We start from the raw sequence: 21,437 nt of genomic DNA on the forward strand, positions 1-21,437 counted from the left end.
ATCGTTGTGTTAAAAACATCCCATTTTTCCAGTAAGGAAAAGTTATTATGCAGACCCACTTAATCAGCCTTTCAGTGCATTTACTAGGGCTCCATAGAACTCAAAAATGTCATACTTTTGTTATGCTGATGGTTGAGTATTATGACATGCATATAAAAATAAAATTAAGCTAGTGGGCTTAATCCCATTTTATTTGTCCTGTGTGTCTCCACGGGGCACATCTTGTCCATTTCAAAGTCATTTTAACAGTTTGCATCAATATGCCATCTTTTAACTGGCTATTTAAAAAAATGATGGTAGACCAAATGTGGTGGTTTATGCCTGTAATCTCAGCACTTCCTGAGGCAGAAGCAGGAGGATCAGTTGAGCCCAGGAGTTTGAGACCAACCTGGGCAACATAAGGAGACCCTGTCTCTAAACAAAATACAAAAATTATTTGAGCATGCTCGTGCACATCAGTGGCCCCAGCTACTTAGGAGGCTTAGGAAGGAGGATGACTTGAGCCCAGGAGGTTGAGGCTTCAGTGAGCTATGATCACACCACTGCTTTCTAGCCTAGGTGACAGAGTGAGATCCCATCTCAAAGAAAGAAGAAGAAAAACTTTTAAAAAATGATTGGGGCTTATAGAGTATAAATGAAAGAAAATCTTTAATAGGGAAAACCAAAGACTTAAATTTATGTGTTGCGAATGGGCCTGTTGAAAGAGCTGTTTATTATTGCTCTTTCAAAAATAATTTATCCTGAAATTAGTGACTTCCATTGACTTAAGTAAAATAGGAGCTTTTGGCTTCCATGCCCTGTGTATTATAATCAAGGCCCTCAGACCTTTCAGGTGTTTTGATTATAATAATTCTCATCACTTTACTAGGGTATGTTAGTTCTACTCACAAAAGTCTAATTCTTGTAAAGTTTATCTTTTTCTTCTGTTGCTTGTGTTTTTGGTGTTGTATCTACAAACCCATCGCCTAATCAAGGTCACAAAAAATTTACTGCTATGTTTTCTCCTAAAGGTTTTGTAGTTTTAGCTCTTACATTTATACACTTGATCCAATTTGAATTTAGTTCTGTATGTTATGAGGTAAGGATTCTTCTTCTTTTTTGTGTATGTGGCTATCCAGTTGTCCCAACACTGTTGAAAAGACTGTTCTTTCACACTGAATTGTCTTGGCAATTGTTGAAAGTCAGTTGACCATAAATTGAGGGTTTAGTTTGGAAATCTCAGTTCTATTTCCATTAATCTGTATGTCTTTCTTTATGCCACTACCACATGGTCTTGATTACTGTAGCTTTGTTGTAAGTTTTGAGAAGTGTGATTCCTCCAACTTTGTTCTTATTTTTCAAGATTGCTTTGGCTATTTAAGGTTACTTACATTTCTGTATGAACTTTGGATCAGCTTGTCCCTTTTTTCCAAAAAAGCCTGGTGAGATTTTGATAAGAATTGTATCTTTAGGCCAATGGTGGGGAGTAGTGTCATCTTAGCAATACCAAGTCTTCTGTTCCATGAACATGAGATGTATTTCCATTTATTTGGATCTTCTTTAGTTTCTTTCAACAACATTTTGTAATTATTAGAGAATAAGTTTTGCACTCCTCTGTTTAATTTAAATTTATTTTTTAAGAAGAGCCTTTTAAAAACAGAATGTTTAGCTTTCTCAGCATTTGTGCCTTCAGCAAACATGTCAGAGGCAGCTGGCTTATATAAAAGAACAGTCTTCCAGCAATAAATTCTCATTAGGAGGCAGTCAGAATTAAAAGAGTGAGTTTTGATGCTATAATCCTGGATCTTCTACTTCCTAGCAATGGAAACTTGGGCAACTTAACTCTGTGCCATTTTACTATGTGAAATGGGTATTTTCTTTTTATTAAATAGTTATACCACAGAGATTTTTTTGTGAAGATTAAATGTTTAATATATATACAGTCCAAAAACCTGTAATTGGCACATGGTAAATAGTTAATAAACGTGCATCGTTGTTATTGTTACAATGCCCTATCTTTCCCCAAAGCACTACTACAGATTCTATTTGAGATTGAGCCATTACCTTCTGGTGTGTTGAGGCAGAAGAAAGGCAAAGAATAACTGCTCCAGCTCTTAGACTCTGTTTTCCCACTATTGAGGAGCCTTTCTAAGAAAGCACCACTGTCTTCCTTGCTTATTGGGAATCTGGGGTTTGTTTTGTTGGTGTTTTATAGCTGGCCAACTGGCTGGAAACTCCTCTGTTGAGATGTATCGCCAAGTGCTTCTGTCTGGTTGTCGCTGTGTGGAGCTGGACTGCTGGAAGGGACGAACTGCAGAAGAGGAACCTGTCATCACCCATGGCTTCACCATGACAACTGAAATATCTTTCAAGGTAAGGTTTATGAATGTTACTAAGAGAGGCAGCTGGGGACACCTGATTCCTTTTGGTTAAAGCCTTCTAAGGTAGAAAGTCCCAGTCATCACAATTAAGTCCAAAGGCTGTTAATCATCTTTGCAATTTCGGAGGCTAAAATTTGGCTGTTTATTCATGAATAATTGGCATCAGGTGAATTAATCCATGCTAACCAAATTCTAAGGAAACTGTCTTGTGAAAGGAAATATCAATGTATTTGTCTTGTCCTCTTTAGCACTCTTACTCCTAATTTCTTGCATTTTATTTTTGTGAAATGTACATACTTAAAGAATACAGACAACTTATTTATATGCTTTAACTAATGGCTATAAAGTATGCATCCATGTAACTACCATCTAAATTGAGAAATAGAAACTTGGGTGTACCTGAAACACTTCCATGTATCCATTCCCATCAGAATGACCTGTTTACCCTCAGAGGTGACCACCGTCCTGACTATTACAGTGATCCCTACTTTGCACTTCTTTAGAGCACAAAGAACAAATTTATGTGCAGCCCTAAATGATGTAACTTCACCAATTTTTTTCACTTGTACGTTGATTCACACTATAGTATACATTATTTTATGACTTGCTTTTTTCACTCCACATTGTTTAGAAAGTTCATTAATATTGTTTCAGGTAATTCTAGATTTTTTGACTTTCTTTTCAGGATGATAATATTAATTACTACTGTTAATTATTAGATAAGATTCCATTCTGTGATGCTAGCTGTTGGAATGGTGATGCCAACCAGTCAAAGACCCCCGGGAACATACCTATGGTCAAGTTGGGTTTGTTTGCTCATACAACAAAGGAGAACACATGTTGTGGGGAGCTGGGGTATCTCAGTGAAAGTGTATTAGAGAGGAGTTACAGAACTTGGGCTTATAGTAGGCGATTTGGGGGACGGTTCAAGGGAGAAGGGTTTTGCAATGGATTGGGTGCTGTCAGCAAGCAGGAACAATCCTATGAGAGGGTATCTTAGTAAATCCTATCTAGGAAGCAGGACTAAAGCTGTTATTGATAACGATGCATCAGTCATTCTTGTTAATGAGAAATGAGGTGCATTTGGTCTCTCTTCTTTTTCCAACTTTAGCTCTATGTTGCACCACAAAGGGCCTCACATTCATGTGTATGGACACCCAAGCCCAAATGTCTAAAGTCTGTCCACATCTCCTGCAAAGAGCCTTCCCCAGGGGGTTGGGGCAGTTGGAGTAGGGGAAATCTGGGGTCCTAGGTACTTGGAGAGTGACTGGAGAAAGAAGGTGTGGGCTTCAGGGAAAATGTTCTCTTGGCTGACTCAGGCTTTTTCACCCCTTTAAATGGGAATCAGAAGAGAAGGGCTGGAGGACAACCTCTTGCACTAGGTCCCAAGGCATAAGCCCTATTGCCTGGGATACCTGGGTCTCAGGGAAGTGTCACCAACTCTTATCTGAAGCAACCAAGGAAACAGAGTCCAAGTATGTAAGTAACTAAGGTGAGTGGAGACAAGGCCGTTGAAAATGGGAGATTAGAGTACTGAGAAGCTAGAATATGGGATGAATATAATGTTAATATTGCCAAGGTTAGTGAAAAAGCTTTGAATGAAGAAACTGTGAGCCACTTGCCAACTCTTTGCTGAATGAGGGTGGCTCAGTAGATGGCAGAAGTGAAGAGGTAAAAACTCTTTTGGCTGCTTCATGGGAACTAGGATTTTTTTTTTTTTTTCAGAAGATTGAAAGGTAGTGTTTTAGAAGTAGCATTGAGAGCAAAAAGATCCCAAACCCAGCTTCTTACTGTGAAACACTTGAGATATGAGAAAATACACAGTGATCACTGAAGACAGCAGCTAACAAGAAGCAAGATTTTCAAGGGACAGCCAAGTTTCTGTTTAAACAAAAGGATTTTTCTGATCGAAGTTGCTGTATTAGACAATAATAAAAATTTTTTCAGCAGTAATATCATTCACACCTAAAAATATGCATATTACGTTGTGCCTAAGGAATATGACTTTTCATGATTTCTTCAACTTAGCCTACAATGCAATAATGAGAGAAAATAGCCCCCTTCACGTAAATTTTACAACAAAGTTGAATATGGGGTTGACGTTAATTCTGATTGAAATCTTTAAAAGTTGTGTCTGTTCCTGAAATTGAGCACGATTATGACCCTTGCATTTTCTTAAGTGGAAAATCAATGTTTTTTAAAATTCCTTCCATAGTCCCGCTTCCTCCCTCTCAGACCTTGCTGTGGTCCTTTGTCAACTACGTAAGATGCAGTTTAACATAGTTGGGCTCTTTAAGAAAAAGTGGAGACAGGTGACCCTCGTGTGGAGCCAGTGCATCTTGTGCTCATCTGTCTGTTGATGGATGATGATGCTCCTGGAATGGCAGACAGCATGCCCTGATGGAGATGAGAGCTGGTGGCACCACACACTGTCCGTCCGCCAGGAAGACCTGCCTCCCTTCCCAGGCCACTGCCCTGTCTACCCTCCAGAGACATTGTGAGAAGCAATTGTTATTTTCTTAATAATTTGAAATCCTCCAAGTTCTCTGAGTTCCTTGGGGGAGAATAAACAGCAAGCATATCCTAAGGCATATTTATTTTATGTGGAACATTTGCTTCTTGGCCTCTGCCTGCCATTGAGTCAACTTGGAGTGACTCTCCTTGTGCACTCGATCATAGAAGTGGTTCTTCAATTACATCTGTAATCCCAGAGTCACGGGCTGATTGAATACATCTTCCTGGGCTCTGGAAGCAAGGCTTCTCAACCATGTCCACACACTTGCCAGCGGGTGAGAGGCTTAAAGACGAAATCTAGCCCAGAATGCTGCTTCCTGTCTGCCTGCTAGAGTTGGGAGTGGGGATGGCTAAAGAGAGGAGTGAATTCATCATCCCAGTTGGTTTTTCCAGCTGTTCCTCCTGCTAATGCCCATAGCAGGATAGACAGTTCTGGCTGAGATGTGGGTAGGTGACAGTGGGTGAGGATGGATGTGGGGAGTAGAAATGCCAACCTATTTTGCAGACAGATATATAGTAGCAAGGATGCTTTGCATCAGGACTGAGACTACAGGAAGGCAAGTAAGTTACCTAGCAAGTAAAATTTAAGGGTGTCTTTGCTCTCAGGGCCGTGTAAGCACGGAGCTGGCACTAGAGAGTGAGTGTCTCTTTAAATTTTGCACTTAGTCGCTTCTCTTGCCTCATCCTAGTCCCAACCCTGCTTGCATGATTATCAGCCTGCAGTCTGCTTTCCCTGAACCCAGTGTGTAAGGTGACTTTGTAAGAAAGAGTAAGAAGAGAAACAGGGCACAAGGCCCTACATAATCTGCAATCCCCCCATTACCTTGTTTCTTACTGCTTTCCCCCTCACCCACTGGGCTCCAACTATACTGACCTTGCTGTTCCTTGGCTGTGCCAGGCTGGTCCCACCTCACAGCCTTTGCACAGGCTCTTCTCTCTGCCTGGAATGGTCTTCCCATAGGTATCTGCCTGGTTATTTCCTTGCCTCCTTGAAGCCTTCCTCAAATGTCACCTTCTCAGTGAGGCCTCCTGGGACCGATCTATTTACTACTGTCACCAGCCAGCACTCCCAATCCCCACGCTTTATAACCCTGACATGCCAACTTTTTAGTATTGTATTTTCCTAAGGCTCTTATCATATCACCTTCTAACAATCTGCCTAATTTGCTTAATTCCTATGTCCCTTGTCTATTGTCTCTTCTACTAATGCATAAGCTCCACAAAGACAGGGCTCTTTGTTCTGTTCCCTGATCTGTCCCAAGTTCTCTTCTTTGAGCAGAACCTGACATATAGTAGGTGCTCAATAAATGTTTTTGGATGAATTTTCCCTTCCCAAAGCAAGTAGATCAAATATAGCATAACCTCCATTTTTAGTCTTTCTTGCCTCTGCTCATCAGATAAGTGAATTTGTCTTTCTCCATCCTACACATAATATGTTGGTAGAGGCAGGGAAAAACATTCCCCCAACATTTGCCAGTTTTAGCTGCCCTGAACATTTGGGCCAGATATTCACAGTATAACGAGACTATATTCTATAGCTCCACTGCATAGCACTGCAGCAAAATACACTGATTGCGGAGTTCATTTTTATGTCCCCCAGTGTATCTGCTTTCAGTGTGTGTGACCTGGAAAGCTTCTGTGTGATAGATCCCAAAAGCAAGAGATCCTATTGGCATTTGCTCCCTATTGACTATATGGGTCAAAATAAAAAGTTATACTCTGGGAAAGGAGACATTCAGCCTCTTTATGAAGGGCTTTTTGTTTTGTAGTCTGGCTTTATTATTTGTCCCATGTATCTGTTTCTATGCCTCATCACATTAGTCTTCCTGGTGGCCTAGACATAGCAATTCACCACTTGGTTTTCATTCTGTCTTCTCCCATCCAATAGCCTTTCTCCTTACGCTTGACACCACCCACCCACCTCTTTCCCTGAGTGATTTTTCTCCCTTTAGGCAGCTTCCTTTTAACCGGCAATTATACAAGATGGAAAACTGGATAATGTAATAAAATATATGAGGAAAATGTATTAAATTTGAGTAGGTTAAATTGAGCATTTCTGAAAATAAAATGTCATTCATTCCCTGAGAGAAACAATAATTTAGGATGCAATTTCACTGCTACCTAAATGCACATATAAAATGGATATCCAAATACACCTACTGTTGTCTGTCAAGGATAAAGGATTTCAAGGGCAGTTTGTCTCACTGGAGTTTAGTAATTGAACCATACGGTTTATAGATTATTGAATCTAGTGCTACAAGTCTCTGAAAAACAGTTTTGGCTTGATAAGGAACAATGGAGCATTACTGTACTTTCACATCCAATGTCTACCAATTATGGCAAGTATGAAAGAGTGAAACTTAAAAGCGATAACTGGTTTTCTCATTCTGACTGATCATGCACACCATACAAAATATTTCAAAGGCACAAAAGCATGAAAGTTCTCCAGTGGAACTTCTAAAGTTTTCAGTTGCTCTTAACTAAAAATTATTAGATGAAATTTAGTAATTCTTTTTTTTTTTTGGTTTAATAATTGCAAAAGGTTTCCTAAGCTGCTAGCTAAAGTTATGGTAGAGATGGGGAGAGGTGGACAGAGAGAGGAGGGAGAAGGGTGGGTGAGAAAGAGAGAAAGGTGAACGCAGAAGGCAAGGATGCTCTCTGGAGCTGACTGACAGGGGTCCAGTACCAGCTCTTCCATTCAGTTGCTGCAAGACCTTGGAGAAGCTTCCTTCCCAGTGCAAGTTTCCTTTGTTACCAGCAAAATGGAGATGATAATAGTGTTTACCTCCTGGAGTGATTATAAGTAAGCATTCAGTAACTGTACTTAATACACAAATATTGCTTAAACTATGCATGGCATGCAGTGACTACTCTATAAATGTGAGCTTCTGATGTTATCATTGAAATGCATAAAAGTCAAATCTTAGCTTTCTTTCTGTAAATATAATGGTTGTGTATTACATGGGCATGGACTTATTAAGCCAGAGTGAAGGTGGGGGGCTGAATTAAGTTATCTGTAAGGCTGCCATGGTAGAAGCTGTGGGCATCCTCTACGCTCAACCCATGGCATCCACTTCACTTCCAGGAAGGTACCAGAAGCCCAAATTGTAGTAAACTAAACACAGCCCAGGCCTTGGTTAGGGGTCCAGTAGGAGCAGAGAAGGGAACAACAGATGAGCTTGGATGCTCCACTGCAAACATGAGTCCTAAGTCAAGCACACAAGATCAGAAGTACACAATGTCAGAGGCAGGACAAAGGGAAAAGCAGGGGAAGCAAGACAGGAAAATCTAGGAACCCCAGTGGCCCAGTTGTAGTTCAGACCACACTAGCATCCCCACTGTGGGAAGAGAGAATGAAACCCAGGGAGCTACGAAGATGGGGGTGCATGGACTCCCTACAATTCTAAGAGCAGGCCCAGAGAAGCACTCACATTTTATCAGCCTAAGATAAAGATATGAGAGAGATTTGACCTGAAGCTAAATACTCACTTCCTAAATTAGAGGAGGGGAGGAGGGGCTTACCCACCTTCAGATTTAACTCTCCTTGGCCTAAATACCAATGAGGCGAGCCCACAATCCACTTTCATTATTAAAGGTGGCTGGAGAAGTTCTCAAATAGACAACGAAGAGAGCCATCATCAGAAAAGTTAGCAAAGCTGGCCAGCACAGTCCTCATGCCTGTAATCCCAGCACTTTGGGAGGCTGAGGCAGGCAGATCAGTTGAGGTCAGAAGTTCAAAACCAGCTTGGCCAACATGGCAAAACCCCATCTCTACTAAAAACACAAAACATTAGCTGAGTGTGGTGGTACGTGCCTGTAGTCCGACCTGCTTGGGAGCTAAGGCACAAGAATCGCCTGAACCAAGGAGGCAGAGGTTACTATGAACCGAGATCATGCTATGGCACTCCAGCCTGGGCAACAGAGAAAGACTTCATTTCAAGAAAAACAACAGGTAGCAAAGACTAACTACACTTTTATTTACATGTATATTTGAAGGACTTTAAAAAAAATTAAAGCTCAATGTTTATTGGAAATTTCAGCCATGAAGTTGTTAAAAAATTAATCTAGGGCCCGGCGCGGTGGCTCAAGCCTGTAATCCCAGCACTTTGGGAGGCCGAGATGGGTGGATCACGAGGTCAGGAGATCGAGACCATCCTGGCTAACACGGTGAAACCCCATCTCTACTAAAAATACGAAAAATTAGCCAGGCGTGGTGGCGGCGCCTGTAGTCCCAGCTACTCGGGAGGCTGAGGCAGGAGAATGGCGGGAACCTGGGAGGCGGAGCTTGCAGTGAGCTGAGATCTGGCCACTGCACTCCAGCCCAGGCAACAGAGTGAGACTCTGTCTCAAAAAAAAAAAAAAAAAATTAATCTGGCTATTGAATATGAATCAACATTCAACCTTCTATAATACAAAATTACATTTACTTTGGTTACAATCAAGTTTTAAGCTTTGCTTAAGCCAATGATCAGACTAGTCCAAAGGTCAACAAATTATCTTCTGCAGGCCACATTTATCCTGCCATCTGCTTTTGTGAATTAAGCTTTGTTGGAACATAGCCACATCCAATTGTTTGCATATTATCTGTGGCTGCTTTGGGGCTATGCGTTAGTCTGGACTGGCTCTCTTCCTAGAGAGACAGAGTTATTAAAAGGAACTGGCTCATGTGGTTATGGAAGTTGAGAAATTCCAAGATCTTCAGTTGACAAGCTGGAGACCCAGCTGACCTAATGGTACAATAGCAGTCCTGATCCAAAGGCGTAAGAATAAGGAGAGGCAATGGTGTAAGCTGCAGTACAAGTCCAAGTCTCAAGGTAGGAGAAGACCGATGTCCCAGCTCAAAAACACTCGAGCAGAAACAGCAAATTCTTTTTTACTCTGTCTTTTCTTTCTTTTTTTTTTTTTTTTTCTCCGATTCAGGCTTCCAGTGGATTGAATGAGGCCCATCCACATCAGGGAGGGCAGGCTGCTTAACTCGGTCTACCAATGTAAATGTTAATCTCTTCCAGAAACCCCTCACAGAGACACCCAGAAGAATGTTTAACCAAATATCTGGGCACCCCATGACCCAGTCAAGTTGACACATAAAATTAATCATCACAAGCTTCAAAGGCAGAGTTGAATAGTTGCCATAGAAATAGAAGTTCTATGTCCAGCAAAGCCTAAAACACTACCTGGTCCTTTATGAAAAATGTGTGCTGATCTCTGAGCTAGTCAATAGAAGAATAAATGGGAACGCAACTAGATGAATTCTGTTTCTCTTCTGTTACATATCAGGAGTTCATTCATTCATCTGAAAGTATTTTGTGAGCATCTAGAATATGCCTTAGCAGAACAGTGAAGAGAACAAGTTCTTACCTCAAGAAGTTTACACTGTCTAGTGAGGAAAGATAGATCAAAATAAACACAAAGATACAGTGCATAGAAACATGCCCTTTAAAACAATCTAAATCAGTGGGCAAGGAAAAGAGAGAGCTGAGTTATGCTGTCTGGATGGTGGAGGCAGGCCTTTGGTAAGATGATGTTTAGGCACAGATGCTGTACTTACTCCCAAATCAATGCAATAAATCATGCTTTCATGTGAGTATTTTTGACTGAAGGAACACAGTGCAAAGATGGTGAGATGAAAGCATGCCTGATATATTCAAGGAAAAGCAACAAGATCAATGGACTGTATCCAGGTGACAGAGAGGGAGAGGAAAAGGAGATGAATTTAAAGAAATGGCAGGTGCCAGATCAAGTTAGGCTCTGTAGATGATGATAATGAATTTGGATTTCATTCCATGTGAAATGGGAAGTCATTGGAAAGTTTATTAAAAGGAGTGAAACTGTCTACTCATGTTTAGGAGCAATGACTCTGGCTATGGTGTGGAATACAGCGGCAAGCACTAGAAGCCAGAAAGCAGTAAAAAGACTCTGTCAGTCAGCTTCTCCTAGGTTTTTCTGCAATAAAAAGAAACCCCAGGATCACAGTGATTTACAGCCACAAAGGTTTACTTCTCACTCGGGTTAGATGTCAGCTGTGGCTCTGATTGCTATTGTTTGGAATTCATATTGAATGAACAACCCCCATCTATGATATCACTGGACTCATGGGAGAAGAGAAAGAGTAATGGCTGGACAACAACATGATGGATCTTCAAGACTCTACTCAGCAGCAGCACATGTCATTTTCACACCCAGGCCCTTGGCCAAAATAAAACACACGGCCAAGCCTATGGTCAACAGAGTGTGTAGATAGACTCCTCCCAAAGGAAGGGGGAAGCAAATAAGTGGCAATGATGATAAAATCTAACACAGCAGTGACTGCAGTGGTTTTTGTATTAGGATGATAGCAGTGGAGGTGCTGACACTTGACTGTACTCGGGATCTATTTTGGACAAGACTGCTGAGGAATTAAAAGATGTGAGAGAAGGAGAGGAGGCGAGAATGGCTCTACTGTATTTATCCTTTACCTGATACACTAGTGCCAAATTTATGAAATAAACAAAATCCAGCCCTTTTTTTCCCACACTTAGTATCCACATCCTTGATGACCTCTATTCTCAGTTCTTTTGAGGGCTTTGCTCTTAGTTGGCTGAGATTATTAGCTACATGGAAGTTACTGCAATGGTTGGGTATTAATAAGCTCTAGAGTCAGACAAATCTTCCTGGGGTTTAATCCCTTCCTGGGATTCTCTTCTCTATGACTTAAGGTAAGTCAGTTAATATCTCTGCACCTTAGTTGAACTGAGAATATATAACCATGATGAGCTGAGTCCTTTGCCTTCTCTTGCTGCGTCTTCACAACAGATCTGTGAAATGAGGTTTATTGCCTCCACTTTATAGGTCAGCAAACCAATACACAGAGGCATTAAGTGATTTTCCCAAGGTCACACAGCTTGTAAATCTCAGAGGCAAGGATTCAAAAGTCTGTTTGAATCCAAAGCCTGTGCTCAAATAAATCAAATATAGCATTTAAAATCTGGATGTTGCTTACCTTTTATAGTGCTTGCTTTTTTTTGACAGACTCAACTATCATAAAAGTTAAACTGATTATGTATGAAAGATAATCTGTGAGTTCATTTCTAAGAAACAGTAAAAGTGATTCTTCTCGCTCCATGCAGGCAAATCCTTCTTAGAGGATATATGCAAATATAGTACAGAATTAGAAAGCCTTATTTATACTCTAGGGCCAGGGAAATAGCTTTCAGGAGTGGATATAAAGAATGCTATACGTTGAATGGGGAAGGTAGAGACGATAGCAGAAAAGGCTCAGGCGTAAGGAATAGGAGTGGAAATACCTACTTAAAAGGAGAATATGAAAAAAATAAATATAACTAAAAACAAGTGTATGGGAATATGAAACCTCACTACTACTGAAAGTGATATAATTAAATAATAAATGAGACTGCACTTTACTACCATTTAAATAAGAAAAACATTTTTAAGAATAATGCCCCAAACTGGTGAATATGCATTGAAATCTGGTCCTGCATGCCTTATTCTGGGCAATCTAAAATGCTAAAATGAAAAGCAATTTGAAGATACATGAGGGACTGTAAGAGTATTCATATTCTTAAATCAAGAATTCCCCTTCCGAGAATTCATTCCCAGAAAATCATTCAAGATATTAGGGAAAAAATGAAGATGTTCTTTGTAGAATTACTTGAATGACAACTCTGCAAATGTAGCTGTCCAACAGTTGGGGAATGGTTAAATCAATTTTGATACCTTTACTTTCTAGAATTTTGTACACATATTGAAACTTGTGGCACATACATTTTTAAAAATGCAGATTGAAAATTGAAGTACTGATACATGTTACAACATGGATGAACTTTGAAACCATGCTAAGTGAAAGATGGTCAGTACAAACAACCATATATTGTATGGTTACATTTATATGAAATAATTAAAATAGGCAAATCTATGAAGACATAAAGTAGATGAATGATTGCCTGGGACTAGGTGTGTGGGGTGGGATGCAGGAATGGGGAGTGGCTGCTAGTGGGTACATGGTTTCTTTTTGAGGCGATAAAAATGTTCTAACTTATATTGAGATGGCGCTCGTGTGACTCTGAATATACTAAAAACCATTGAACTGTACACTTTTAATGGGCAGATTATATCTCAAAAAAGTTACATCTCAATAACAATGCTTTTTAAAAATACAAGTTGAGTATATACTGTAACTAAAACTAAACTACATAAATCCATGAGAGACAGACTAGAAGTGAATATAATGAAATGCTAACAATGGTTTGGTTCAGAAAGTGGATTTGTGGGTGAAAATTTTTGCCTTCTCTTACTGTCCCAAATATTTATAATATGATTAGATTTCTTTCATTATTAAAAAATAGATACAATTAGCAGACAGGAGAATCCTCTCCTTTGCATTTCTCTCTCCCCTCCACCAAAATCCAATCTTCTTATAACTTTGCAGAATCAAGAGTTGGAAATAGCACCGTCCAGCAGCCCTCGAAATCCCTTCTAGCCATTTCAGGCCATTTGATACAATTCTCTGAATGGAAAAGACAACTATATTAATAGATTTAATACACCTCAAGAATATACAGATGAAAATTTCTGGCATACTGAATATACATGTGTTCTCATTTTCAGGAAGTGATAGAAGCAATTGCAGAGTGTGCATTTAAGACTTCACCTTTTCCAATTCTCCTTTCATTTGAGAACCATGTGGATTCGTAAGTATTCAACATATTCAGGAAAGAGTCTTTTTCCCAAATGGGGCATACTGAGTAATTGTTTATCAGATTTAAAATTATTTGACATTATTAATGGTGTTCTTCAGTCATGTTATATATTAACTGGCATGTTTTCATTTGTAGGTGATGGAATTCACTTAAAATAATCAACATTAAAATTGTCCATTGGACTTGTAGGATTTATTTTCATACCATAGTATGGTTTTTAAATTAAAATCTCTTCTTTTTGCAATGCAATGGAACATGTTTTCCTACACAATACATGTCTCTGTCATAGATTTGGGGTGCTGTGGGCCACTTTTATAACTCTCCTTCATGAGTTCCTTCTATTGCACACAATTTGAGTCCAACATCACCTTGTGGCAGGTGGAGGGAGAGCTGTGAATTCCATTTTACCAATTTGCACTTACACAGAACTCAGTTCACCAAACCTCCATATTCCCCCTTTTCACTGGCTTTCCCGTTTGTCAATATTTGTATTTGCCAATTTCAAAATAGCCTGCATGTATTGCTGAGCTACACAAAGAAAAGGTTATTTTGACTTCACTGTTTTATATTCATTTTAGCACACATTACCAAAGAGAGACACATTTATATCTGATAGATGTATATTAGTTTATCATGTAGTTACTCACTTTAAAGAGCTACAGAATGAAAGATTGTTATCCATATTGAATGAAAGCCCCCGCTTTCATTTCAGGAACCTAAGCCAGAATTTTCAACTAAAAGCCAGCAGTACCTGTCCTAATTTGGATTACAAGTTTCTTTTGACCCTCCTTCCTAATGAGAGCCTTTCCCAGGTCACTGAGCCTCTTTGTCCAAGTAACTTGCAACACGTGCTTCAATTCTCTAATTCTTAAAGCGTTCACTAAATATTAAAGATGCAGATTGGTCATGAGCAAATTTCAACTTGAAGAATTTCTAAGTAGTTAAATGTGACAATTTTATAATTATCTGTATTTTTTCAGTTTGCCCTCCAGAAACCCATATTACGTTTACTGGCTTGTGGTTCTGTTTCATTATGCAACAATCATTCAATGAATGATGTAATCCTTTGGCATATAGCTTCTCCAACGCTTCTGAGGGTCAAAGGAAGAGAAAGGAATTTATTCTGTTCCATGCTATTTCTGTTCTTACTCAAAGGGGCACCTCTTTAGAGGCTGTATTTAATACCCAGTTTGCTGTGATGGTTCTGCTTTGCAATTGACTCTGTTAAACAATTTCTCATCTCTGTCCATTCATTTGTAATTGGCCTGTAACAATATGTATTAGTCCATTCTTGTACTGCTATAAAGAAATGCCAGAGAGTGGGTAATTTATGAAGAAAAGAGGTTTAATTGGCTCACAGTTCCACAGGCTGTACAGGAAGCCTGGTGGCATCTGCTTCTGGGGAGGCCTCAGGGAGCTTTTACTCATGGGAAAACAGAGTGGAAGCAGGTGTCTTACATGGCAGGAGGAGGACTAAGAGAGAGTGAGGAGGTGTCACACACTTTTAAACAACAAGATCTCGTGAGAACTCACTATCACAACAACAGTACTGAGGGGAATGGTGTTAAACCAAAAGAAATCACCCCCATGATCCAATCACCTCCCACCAGGCCCCGCTTCCAACATCGGGGGTTACAATTTGACATGAGATTTGGTCAGAGAGGCAGATTTAAACCCTATCACAATACTTTAGCACTTTTCTTTCAGGCATTGTAGTTTCAACTTGAGGACGCTTTTTTTTTTTTTTTTTTTTTTTTTAAATAGAAGAAGGGCATCTGGCATACTTTTCTTTTTTCCTTTCTTTCTTTCTTTCTTTCTTTCTTTCTTTCTTTCTTTCTTTCTTTCTTTCTTTCTTTCTTTCTTTNTTTTTTTTTTTTTTTTTTTTTTTTTAAATAGAAGAAGGGCATCTGGCATACTTTTCTTTTTTCCTTTCTTTCTTTCTTTCTTTCTTTCTTTCTTTCTTTCTTTCTTTCTTTCTTTCTTTCTTTCTTTCTTTCTTTCTTTCTTTCTTTCTTTCTTTCTTTCTTTCTTTCTTTCCTTTTCTTGTTTTGTTTTGTTTTTTGTTTTTTGAGACAGAGTTTCACTCTTGTTGCCCAGGCTAGAGTGCCATGGCACGATCCTGATTCACTGCAACCTCCGCCTCCCGGGTTCAAGTGATTCTCCTGCCTCAGCCTTCCGAGTAGCTGGGATTACAGGCCTGCGCCACCATGCTCGGCTAATTTTGTATTTTTAGTAGAGACGGGGATTCTCCATGTTGGTTAGGCTGGTCTCGAACTCCCGACCTCAGGTGATCCGCCCACCTTGGCCTCCCAAAGTGCTGGGATTGGCATACTTATTTTCTTAAAGAGATGTTTCTATTTAAATTAGACAAAATGAAAGGCTATGGTTCCATTCTGTATTGTCACACCTGCTACACTGAGCTTCCCCTTGACATAGCCAGAAAAATATCAACTGCCACCTCCACCAACATAACAGCTAACCTTTATTAAACATTTTTTTGTGGCAAGCAGTTTTTGAAATATTTTACAAGCCTCAGCTCATGTAAGCCTCACCACAAACCCAGGAGCTTCTAAGAGTAAATATTATGATTATCGCCATTTTACAGATGATGAAACTGAGTCCTAAAGAGGATGAACAACTTGCTCAAGGCCATGTAACTAAAACATGACAGAGATGGGATTCCAATCCAGTTAGTGTGACTTCAAAATGCACACTTTTAACCTTTTAACCAACACATCTCCTACGCCTAAACAGAAGCATCACAAGCCTTCAAAACATCAAATTCAGACAATGAGAGCATCCACCAGACAATGGCCAGCAAGTGTTCACCTCTGTGGCTTGTAATGCTTAAACACAAGATGGTTTTTGCAGTTCTTCACACCAGTCATGTAGAGATCCAGAACTGGACATGAAAACTAATTTCTGCATCATGCACAAAGGCTAAGAGACTAGTGCCATTGTACTGCCCTTACTGGCTTAAAAATGATAAATTTAGCTATTACAAGTTCATTAATAATTTATATATGACAAAAGAAAACAGGAAAACAGCCTTTCCAGGATGCCATGATTGTGTCCCAAACCACTGAGATAATGTAATGGCAGTGAAATACTAAAAGATAAAATTCTATTGTGGAGGAAGTGGGTGGGAGTTGCTTGCTTCATATTTCCCTTGTCCTTCAGATATCAAAACTGCTCAGCCACCATTCTTTCCTGGGAGGCTAGCACACACCCAAAGAAAACCGATAAGCTTTCCCTCCGCTGTTAAAACCCCATGCTTGACTTGTGAGTCACCTCATCTAGTTCCTGAACCCATAGCAGGCAGTAGCAACACTCTTTCCCACTAAACCTAGAAGTAACCTCAGAATCCTTCTCAGCACAGTGACCTCAGAATAGACCAGCAAGACATCTGACACCTATCTGCTATCTCTGATGAACTATTTTATTCCCCTGTGTGCTGCATATATGGAATTTCAGGTTTAGAACTCTGGTCCCAGCTCACTTGGGCCACACGTCCAAAACAAATTTACACTAGAAAAAAAGGAGAAAAGGACTGGGCACGGTGGCTCACTCCTGTAATCCCAGCACTTTGGGAGGCCGAGACGGGCGGATCATGAGGTCAGGAGATCAAGACCATCCTGGCCAAAACGGTGAAACCCTGTCTCTACTACAAATACAAAGTGGGTGTGGTAGCGGGTACCTATAGTCCCAGTTACTCAGGAGGCTGAGGCAGGAGAATCACTTGAACCTGGGAGGCAGAGGCTGCAGTGAGCCGAGATCACGCCACTGCACTCCAGCCTGGGTGACAGAGTGAGACTTTGTCTCAAAAAACAAAAAACAAAAAATTAATTTATTAAAAAAGAAAGAAAAAACGAGAAAAGCCACTGAAATTTCTGGTTTTGTCTCCCAATATCTGAAGTCACCTATCCATGGACAATAAAAGGGAATCTGCTATTAGCTGCTTTCAATGTATCCTGTTGCTACATCGGAATCCCATGAAGTGTCTTCAAAATGCAGATTCCTGAGTTATACTCTTACCCTGACTTAGAATTTCTAGAAGACTTGAAAATATATTTTTGAAAGCCCTACTTGACTCTGACATCCTACTTGTGAACCAGCACTTTTATAAAAAGAATTCTACACCAAATTCAAGTAAAGTAAGCTTTACCCATGTTCAGCCACAGAAAACTGTGAAATTTTGAACAAGGTTCTTAATTTCCATGGATTGCAGATTCCTCCTTTATAGGGAAAGAAGTTGGTTTAATTCAGATTGGAGGATTTACCCCCAAGAAATCAAGTGAGTTCCTCAGTCGGGAAAACTGACCTCTGCCCCAGACCTCTGCCCTGACCTCTGTCCCAGCATATAATAAAATACTGGGAGTATTTTATTATGCTCAGAAATGTCTGCTATGACCTGAAGTTCAAAATGCATTTGTGATTTTTTTTTCCTCTCACTTCATCTCCATAATAGCTGATACTGATGCTCTAAACACGTCAGGATTTTGGTTTTTTGCTAATTGCAATTTTAATGCCTTTTATTTCTGCAGTTCTGACCTGCAATTAAAGTCGGTTTGTTTTGCTCTGACTTTTTCAATTCAGTATTTGCTCTCTGCTCTGATTTAGTTCCATCAGGTGGGTGTGCATGTTTATTGAGAACATGGATAGCCTGATTACCAAATAGCTCATTTTACTTTTTGCTTGGACACCTATCTCTTGTTCTGTCCATCTCAGTTGATTCTGAGGCAGGTTTTGTTTTTGTTTTTGTTTTTGTTCTTGTTTGTCTGTTTGGTTTGAGGGTCTTGCTCTGTCACCCAGGCAGGAGTGCAGTCGTGCAATCTCGGCTCACTGCAACCTCCGCCTCCTAGGTTCAAGCCATTTTCCTGCCTCCTGAGTAGCTGGGATTACAGGCACGCACCACCACAACTGGCAAACTTCTGCATTTTTAGTAAAGACAGGGTTTCACCATGTTGGCCAGGCTGATCTTGGACTCCTGACCTCAGGTGATCTGCCCACCTCGGCCTCCGAAAGGGCTGGGATTACAGACGTAAGCCACGACGCCCAGCCCTCAGGCAGGTTCTAAACGTCTACATTAGACATAGATTCTTGTTCTTAAAAGTGTGGTCCTCAGACCAGCAGCATCTGCATCACTGGTGAGCAAGTTAGAGCTGCAGCCGAGTCCTGGGCCCCACCCTGGACTCTCTGTTGGACTCTTCATTTTAATAAGACCCCAGGTGATGTGAATGAGATAGAAGAGCTAAGCTGTAACCACCATGGTTTATTAACCACCTGCATCAGAATTATCTGCAGGCTGGCTTAAAATGCACGTTCCGGGACTTTTGTCCAAGCTACGTGAATCAGGGGACTGTGGACTTGATCCTGTCACCTGCGTATTAACAGCTCAGGTGATTCCTTAGTGGAACTGAGTGATAATCATGGCTCCAGTAAAATCTTTATCTGGGCCTGATTTGGGGACTTCCTGACAGAGGGCACCTGTTTGGGGATATTTGGGACATCTCCCTGAAATTCCTCTACTGGAGAGAATATGGTTCCCTGGAAAATCCTGAGAGCAGGGCTTTCAGGTAAAACGCTCTGCTTTCACTCCAGGTGTTTGATTAAAGATAATTCGGGGCTCCCAATTCCAATATTCAGGAAAAATGTCATCAACTTCAGCACGTGTTGACTTATTTTAATCAATCACAGTGGTTTTCAAACTTGAACGCACACCAGAATCAAGAGGGCTTGTTAAGATGCAGACTCCAGTGTCCCAGAGTCTCTGATTCAGAATCTGCACTTCTAACAAGTGATGATGCTGCTGATGGTTCAGGGACCACACTTGAAGAAGTAATGCTCCATGATATTGAGCAGCATCTTTCTGTAAAAGGGAAATGGAGGGTTTGGCCATTTCTTTAGTGCACTCTGGAACATGTCGTCCCAGCACAAATGCATTTCTTATCGGCAGCAGCCACAGTGCAGGCTGACCTGGTTGAACCCCTGTGCAAGTTATCACTGGAGGAAGAAGACCTGAACCCAAGGATGCCCGGGGCTGGCCCTACCTATTCAGCCACTTCTCTGCCTGCTCCCAAAGCTCTCATAGACAGTTTCTAATGACTTGTCCTTCTGCAACAACCTCTGATGCTTTTCAGGATCAATTCTCTGATTAGTAGTTTTTCTTCTCTCCCTAATACTACTGAGGAATGTGGTACTGTATTCTGAGGGCTGCATAAGCCATTTAGTAAGCTCCCATACAGACCAAGAGAGGCCTGGTGAGAAGGGGCAAGGTTGCTGTGGAGGACTTTGCAAGTCCTTTGAATCTCTCCTTAGCCTCTCCCTGCGGTTCCAAGAAAGCAGTGACTTGGGGGTTCATATTCAAATGCCAGAGAACTCACTCTCCCCCCAGAGCACATGACTTGAGGGTTCATATTCAAATGCCAGAGAACTCACTTTCCCCCGAGAGCACATGCTTTGTTTTTAAAAGGAAAAAAAGGAATACAAAATAGTGACTTTTCCTGTGGACCATTGCAATATGATTTGAACCCTCAATACTACCCCCCTAACCCCAGGGAAAAAAAAGAACAGCTCATGATCCAGGCTTAAACATTCATGGAAAAGGGAATGAAAATAAGAATTACATTTTATGATCGATTTGAATTTTCATCAAGAAGGCTTTTCATCGCTGTTACTTATTCTTAGTACAGTCACAGTTCTGCTAAAATGTATTATCATTGCAGCATGTAGAGATAACGATTGGAAATCAAGTTCGACAGACTGTAGATCAAATTCAAAATCCATAAAACCTAAAGGAATTGGATACCTTTATAATGATATTTAACATTCCACAAAGTGAGGAAAAAAATTATTGCTTTTTGAAAGGTCAAGGGAAGCAGTAGCATTGAAAGAATATGAATGTTCCCCTATATCAGCTGTGTTTACAAGTTACTGGGCATAGGATTTGTCTAGTCTAGCTGGCGGACGCCGCCTTGTAACAGTGGAATCATCTTACATTTGCCCTGCTCTTTTAATGTTTCAAAGGCGTTTGCATCCATTACTTCATTTCATCTTCTCAGCATCCTCTGTCCCTTTCCAAGAACAGTTATTATTCTCCTCATTATATAGACCCAGAGTGGTTCAGACTCTGGAGCTCAGCTCAGCAAACCCTGCAGTGCCAGCCTTTTTCCATTATACCAGGTCCCTACTGGCAACATATTCAGAATGATACCACCTTTGCTTTTCTATTATGTACATAAGAGTTGCACACAACTTTCCCCGAGGTGCCTGCTACTTTTATCTTTCCTCCAGGACCCCCTCCCCAAGTGACACACTGTTTGTTTGCCTGTCTGCCCTTTTCTACATTTTGAGATTCTCTCCCTCTCTTTTTCTTTCTCCATTGTCTCTCTTTCCCTACTCAGCTCCCTCCCTGCCATCCTTCCTTATCTATCCTCTTTCATCTCCTCATAAACACTCCTTTGCAGCAGTGCTTTACAAATTTCACTTGAGAATTTACATGGAAATATGAAAGGGTTCTTTCTCCAAGTGTCTTGCAATTGACTTGGAATCAGCGAGTTAAACAAAAGGGACTGAGCCTCTAACTCTGGGAATTTCAAGGCTCCAGTGACAGCAAATGACCTGCTGTCCCCTCCACCTGTGTCTATGCAGGTCTGCCCTGGGAACCACCTCACACGTCAATGCTTTCACTGTCCACTTGTGTATGTTATTCAAATTCACATAAGTTAGGATAAATATCTAGGATGATAAAAACCAATCCTGACGGGTGGGATTAGAGAATCACTTCTTTCTGTAGTTAATAACAAAAAGCAATCCTGTTCAGGCTCTTTGGATAAGCCTCCCTGCTTTCCTTCTTCTGTTCTTGTTC

The 21,437-nt window shown here is 40.5% G+C and overlaps 1 protein-coding gene across 2 annotated transcripts in view; it reads left to right on the top strand.

Moving 5' to 3' along the window:
• Window positions 1-21,437, top strand: part of PLCB1 (phospholipase C beta 1) — a 753,090-nt gene that overhangs the window by 563,995 nt on the left and 167,658 nt on the right. For both annotated transcript variants that reach the window (XM_025399458.1, XM_025399457.1), the window contains exons 11-12: window positions 2,195-2,352; window positions 13,479-13,561. In XM_025399458.1, the coding sequence (XP_025255243.1) occupies window positions 2,195-2,352; window positions 13,479-13,561 (241 nt within the window). The remainder of the gene's footprint in view (window positions 1-2,194; window positions 2,353-13,478; window positions 13,562-21,437) is intronic.

The sequence above is a fragment of the Theropithecus gelada genome, chromosome 10 (assembly GCF_003255815.1).
Source record: "Theropithecus gelada isolate Dixy chromosome 10, Tgel_1.0, whole genome shotgun sequence".
Lineage (NCBI taxonomy): Eukaryota > Metazoa > Chordata > Mammalia > Primates > Cercopithecidae > Theropithecus > Theropithecus gelada.